The following is a 6,890-nucleotide window of genomic DNA, read 5'->3' as shown; positions in this document are numbered from 1 at the left end:
AGAAAAATGTGTTTTTATTAAGTCAGGAATGTCACTACTTGGATCAGGAGACAGCAGGCAGACCTTCATCATTTTTGCAGAAGTTCTCTCCAGGGAATACCATCAGCACGTTTTATTTCCACACTATCAACTCACTCTTATCACAGACCATCATTCTCCCAAGACAGCCCTTTGAGTAATACCTCAGACTTGAGAACAGCTGAGTTGAGAAAACATGAAATTAAAAAGTGCTAAATATGAGTTAAGAAAAAAAAAGAAAGAAAACAGCACCATTGTTTCATCAATGCTAATTCTACTACAGATCCAGGAACTGGGAGCCATGCTTTTACATAAATTCCCAAGGAACTGTATATTCAGAGAGAAAAATACAGTGAAAAAAAGTAAACACTGTACCGAAATCAGCAATAGAAGATAGTTACCAAAGCTGAAGTACAGGCAGGTACTCTGGCACTGGAAGGAATGGTAATTCACCTCTGTACCCACAAACAAGATTTAATTCACACCACATCTACATGCCATCACATTCTCATTCTTTTGTCAGAAAACAGCAAAAAGCAAAACCACATTCTTGCCCTTCTCTAACTCACACTTGATCACTTCTTTTAAACCAGGTTAACATTGTAAAGACCAAAATTAAACAGAACCAAATTAAGGATATTAAAGGATTTATTTTAAGAACATTGATAAAAATAAGATGAATATATTATATACTGTACAATACTGGATAATACACAGAGAGGTTATCTAAACCATACAAGATCCTTGCTTCTTGTATTACATTGGTAAGCTAGTAAAAACGCCCAATGAAACACCTCTAGGAAGAGAGAAAGGAAATAAATCATATTATAGAAAAGAATAAAAGGTTAAAAAACAAATACTTTCTTACTATACAGGACTGTCTGGGATGCATTTAGCATTCTTCACAGTATGGCCTGCATGGCGCCATGCTTTGTAGTTGTGGCTAACATGAGTTGCTAACACACCACTTCTTTGGCCTTTGCTGAGCCACGCTTGCATAATGTCAAGGTTTTCATCCTCCCCCCTCTGCCCCCATCAGCAAATAGGCTGGGGCTGTGCAAGAAGCTGGGAGAAGACACAGCTGGGACAGCTGACCCAACCTGACCAAAGGGATTTGCCATGCCACACAACATTATACTCAGCAATAAAAAGGGAAGAGGGTGTTTTGGTGGGAGCTAGTCAGTGCACAGAAACCAGCTGGGCAGAGGTCTGCTTCAGGGAGGTAGTGATCACATCATTTGGTTTTGGCTTTTTTTTTTTTTTCCTTCTCCTTTCCCTTCCTCCTCCCCTTTCCTTCACTTACTAAACCATCTTAGTCTTGACATACTGTTTTTCTCACCTTTGCTGTTACATTCTCTCCCCCTTTCACTTTAAGCAAGCAAGCGGCTGGGTGGTGTTAGCTGCTGGCTGGGGTCAACCCACCACGCTTACTCTATTACAAACTGCAGAATCCTGGCAACATTTGATTTTTATTTTTTAAACACTAAAGTTATAAGAGACCATGTTCACAGGGTTCAAGTTAGGTGTATATTCATCTAGTCAATCATCAGTTTCGGTACATTTTACCAAAAGTAAATCTTGCCCATTTTGCTGTGTAGTTTCTTTTTCAAAATCATTAATATAGCCAAAGTATACATTAGCACTTCTGTTACTGCATTTAATTACTCAAACACATATAAGCTCCCCTCACTCAACCCTTACACATTAGTCTTTCCTCTTTTTCCGGGGGGGAAAAAAATAGAACACTTCTCATTCTATAACAACACTTAAGAATGTGCCCGTTGTAGTTCCTCCTCAGTACAAACATGAGCTATTTCTGCTGTGTGAAGCTATGCTTCCTTGTTGCCTTTTATTTTTATAAAACATACAGTAAGGAAAAAAAATCTTTATTTAGGAACACAGGAACAACTGTTTAAGTGGCAGTTAAGACTGAATTCAAATACATGATCATGACTGTAAACCATCTAAATAAGGTAACAAAAGACAGACTAAGAAAGGTAATGTTTCACACAGATGTCTATATAGGCAGCAAACATTTCAACAACCAAAAGCATTTATAAAAAATCATCCTATATAGGTAAAAGAAATAAGTATTTCATGCAGTCCTCATCCACGCCTAGTTTTAAAACTGGGAGTGGGGGAGGTAAAAGGAGAACAATCTTTGGAAAAATAGATCTCACAGGGCAAATGATAACAAACAAAAAATCTTCCTGTATTCTGGAGCTATACACTTAATGGAATGTGCTCAGCTTTATTCATTCTCAAATCTGCTGTATGGATTATCAGAGTCCTGAAGAAGACCTGCAAAACAAGAATAAGATAAATGCATTAATCATTTTCTTACCAGTACTGCTTATAAGGCTTGAGTTACTGAGCCCACTGAAATAGGGACTCTATATAACAAAACTAGAAGACAGTTCTTGTCTTGCAATAGATGATCTATCATCACCCAGACACTCAAATGAAATAATAAATTGAAATTGTTCTTAAACACTCTTATTTCTCAGACTATTATCATGAATAGGTATTTCATGGTTTCTCCCTCCAAAATCATTTATATGATAAGTTCTTAAGGAGAAAACATTTCTCATTTGTGAGGTATACTCCACAGAACGCATTTGTGAGAGACAAGTTTACAAAATCTAAGCAGGGATGGCTCACGAAGTGACCAGTTTACTGGCCAGTTTATAAATTAAAACTATTTTAAGATCACCATCCTTTTAAATGTAAGGCACTGCTATTTTGACTTAGTACTGCTTTGAATACACACAGCCATTTGTCACTTTCAGCCATTTGCTGCATTTCCAGGACAGGACAACAATCTCTAAGAACAAATGAAGATGACCTCTGCATTCACCAAAAGCTCCAGGGATAGAACAAGTGCATCACTTCAAGCAGATTGCAGTGTGTTTCCATCACAAAGATTCTTGATGTTTTAACCAGAATATTGTCGCAGAAAGCATTGCAAAGGCATCCAATTCTACTGAGTGACCAGATACGCACACCATCTTCTTTAAGCATTAGTTGAGCAATCACTGTTCCATACAGCAACTATTTCAAAGAGACTTTAAAACCACACACCAGATTTAGGCTAGGCAGAAGCATGTACTGAAAATAAAGGAGCCCCATAAGAATCCAGAAGCTGACCTTTTGTTGTGAAAGAACAGCACAACTGCCAGTACCTTTTTGCCAACCTTTTTATACTGATGACTGGCAAGCCTGGACTCTTCTCTAGCTCACTCATTTAGGACAGAGAAAGAATATAGCAAAGCCAAACAGCCCCAACTCTTAAGCATTCAGCTTCACAATAGCAGAAAAGACTATACTTGTCTCTACCAAATCTTTTAGGAACTCCCCTCAGATCTTCACACAGCATACTTTTTCCACATGCACCTGCATACAGGTGTTCAAAATTCACTGCTCTATCTGAAACTCAGAAACACCAAATGCAGACTGTAATCTTGTCTACCTTGTTGCTGCTATGGCATTTCTTTCAAACTACCAGCAAGTTTTAAGATACCAAGGAAGAAGCATGGCTGATTATTGTATCAGCAACTGCAGACTACCTGATAGGGAACAGCAAGTATTCAGGAATACACACAAAAATTCCTGTAATTATTCAAATTGTAAAGATTTCAAGCAGCCAATTTGTAAGAAGTTAAAAATCAAAACCAGCCCTCCTCATACCTAATGGCTGTTACTTGCCAAAGAATAAGTCAGTCACATCAGATCAAGATTTTTGTATCTTTAAACCTGTAGAAAGCAGTTCCACTCAGAACTCCAGGCACCAAATCTCAAAACAATCTTCCACAAAGCTGTAGGAGGGGGTGCCAGATATCCTGACAAAATTAACTTTGGAATAAAAGGATAAAGGGGGTTATCTCTAAATCAAAATTAAGTCTTGGTAAAAAAAATAAATAATAATAATAATAATCACTAAGATAATCAAGAAGGTGTCCCCATTGGTTGAGTTGCCTCAACCAGTAAATGTCTGTGACCTGTTAAAGCTACAAAACGTACACTAAAAAAGTCACCTTCTACCTGAAAAGAACACACACACCTGTAACTCTCCTGATTTTAGTTAGATTGCATACTTCTCTATATATCCTGGCAAGTGTTTACTATGTCTCTCTTATAATTCATTCAAAATATGTACTTGATACTTCATACATCCGAAGGTAATGCAGTAAAACCCTCAGCATCGCTCTCTCACAACTTAAATTGCTGAGATTCAATGGAATTGGTGCCAATTTCAAATTATTCAGAGGAAGGTATGAAACTTCTATGGTGAAATCTTCATATATCATTCTAAAGAGGGCAAGTAGTCCTAATTGCCCTGCCTCTAACTCATAACCAAAAAACATTTCAGACAGCTAGACCCAGTAGTTCAAGTGAAAGTGCCATTGTTACACACTATTCTCAACAATATTTGCTTTAATTTTAATGAACTAACAGGCTTGACAGTGAGCAGATATTTTCCACCAATAAGGCATTAACATGCTTTAGGTTAACTTGAAGTTCTCTGATCTGTTTTACTGCATGATACTGGAACCAAACTGCTCAGGCATTAAGAACTGTGGGTGAATCCTGTGTGAGCATCATTGGTCGTGACTTCACACATTCTTTTCCCTGGAAAGAAGGTACTCTACGAAAAATGACAAGCCCTCCTCCTGAATGAAGATAGCCACAGAAGTTACATCAGATAACCTCTGCACTCAGTCTTGCTTTCAAATCTGCATCCAAGGTTTAAATTTCTTTTATTCTCAGCATTTTAAATAGATCACTAGATTATATTAAACGAGGAGACAGCAGCTCATCACTTGCACCAATATTCTTACTGAAGAAGTTGTCTCAGGCTCCAGTAAGTGGACAAAAGCAATCTAGAGAGACAGATGAAAAAAGCAGCATGACAAAAAGCTACTGTCAGCTGCCACAGCTGCTCTTAGCCATGACACTTAAAGAGGGGCTGCAAGCCTATGCTAATTGGATTGCATGTCTGGTGCAACTAAAGCTCGCAGACTGCCTTGAACCAGACACGAAGGCTGTCTCTCCTAACTGTTTCCCATTTGACATGGGAGCAACTACCCAACTTGTAATTTACATGTACAGGTTCAAAGACGTTAGCCGTTTGTAGGTTGAAGTGTCCTGTTTGCAATAATGTCCATTTTAGGTTACTGTAAACTTAAAGATCAATATGCAGGACAATTACAAGAGCTTAAGAGCATCTTCTATTTAACTTCATTACAAGATTACTATTTGACCTACTTACCAGTATTAAACAGCACTGGAAGTTTCGAAAGGCATGATAGTAAAGTACCATTCCTTAGCTTCTACGAAATAATGAGGCTTTCTAATATATATGACATGACGAGGCAGTTATAGGAATCTAATGCCTCTTTCTAGCATATTCATTTATGTACCATGCCAACTATGCAGCTTCTCAGTCATCAAGACCTGACTGACCCTCACCACATATCAGTACTGCCTAAAAATAGAATTAACAGAATTCTTACAAGAGACTGTATATACTGCAAAAATTGAACTAGTTTGTGATATGCTGCAGATCTTCATCCCTTATTACATTTCTCCTCTTTATTTTTAACCCCCCAATTAACAGGTTTATTCTTAACATACAAACTAAACAGCATTAAGTGCAGCAATACATGATCTCCCTGCTTAGGGGACCTAAAGAAGGTCAACATGAATAAGTATGCATCCTGACCAGAAGGAACATTTACTGAAACTCCTGAATATAAAAATCAGCATCACGCATAAAATAAAGGAGATAGGATTATGTATCACTAAAGTAACTATTAAAACCTTTGCAGAATTGAAGCAAGTGGTTTGGAAGCCCCAAAACCATGAGAGGCAATCATTTTGTAAAAATGGAGATACAGAAGCCTTCCACTAATACCAGGCAAAATCCTGAAATAAAGAATAAAGCAGCTTCTTACTAATGCTATACTGAACATACAATAGCAGCAAATGCAGCAGCAATTAAATTGTAGTTCCTTTGTATGCTATACAAGCTGCAAAGTACTCTGAATTCTCCTTTAAAATTTTCTAACAGTCAACATATAATTTGTGTAATCATATTGCATTCATATATGTGAGCAAATGAAAAATACTATCAAATTTTGCAACAAAGAAACAATTCAAAGTGTGTATTCCTGGTTGCTAAAGCTCTCTATGGCTTCCAGTGCTCCCAAAGGACTGTGGCTAGAGTGACACCTGCAATGCATTATAAATGTGTAATTACCATTTAAATGGGGTAAGGAAAGCTGGTGGATGAAATGGGAAAAGGCATTCCCTTAAAGCCAACCAAATACTGAAATTTCAGGCATGATCATCTTAATCTACAGAGTCAGGTTAACAAAGTCATTGTCATTCTGCCACTCATCCATGCCTGCTTAACTGAGAATCCTCTCTACCCTGCCTAAGAGTGCTGCAAATAATTATGGAAACCCTAGATTATTTTGCAATTTATTAGATTATGTTTAATATGCTAACATACACATTTACTAGGCAGCAAAAAATTAAGACAAGATTAAAGGTTATAGCAGGACTTATTGCATTGTCCCACTGATTTATTTTGAGAGCCATTTGGCTGCATGCTATCAGAATATAAACTGTACAGAGTAGCAATATTTAGGAATTCCATGATTTACATTTTGCCTCATTTTTCCTCAGCTATATAGATCCTTTCAGTACATGCCAAATATTTCTATGAGGTTTTTTTCCTACAGGGCAAACAATGAATTATGGGAATTCAGGCCTCAAACCTATTTGACAGTATAAATTGATCTCTGACTATGCAGTGTCTATAACTAGCAAACAAGGCAACAAATAAACCTCTGAGATTTGCTATTGAA

The 6,890-nt window shown here is 37.3% G+C and overlaps 1 protein-coding gene across 2 annotated transcripts in view; it reads right to left on the bottom strand.

Moving 5' to 3' along the window:
* Positions 1–648: 648 nt before the first annotated feature.
* LOC116486051 (pituitary tumor-transforming gene 1 protein-interacting protein-like) overlaps positions 649–6,890 on the bottom strand; it is a 28,415-nt gene continuing 22,173 nt past the window's right edge. For both annotated transcript variants that reach the window (XM_032181976.1, XM_032181975.1), the window contains exon 7: positions 649–2,319. In XM_032181976.1, coding sequence (XP_032037867.1) covers positions 2,270–2,319 — 50 coding nt within the window. In that variant the 3' untranslated portion in view covers positions 649–2,269. The remainder of the gene's footprint in view (positions 2,320–6,890) is intronic.

The sequence above is a fragment of the Aythya fuligula genome, chromosome 2 (genome assembly GCF_009819795.1).
Source record: "Aythya fuligula isolate bAytFul2 chromosome 2, bAytFul2.pri, whole genome shotgun sequence".
In the NCBI taxonomy this organism is placed as follows: domain Eukaryota; kingdom Metazoa; phylum Chordata; class Aves; order Anseriformes; family Anatidae; genus Aythya; species Aythya fuligula.
Note: the sequence above shows the minus strand (reverse complement) of the source record. Positions and strands in the feature narration are given on the sequence as shown.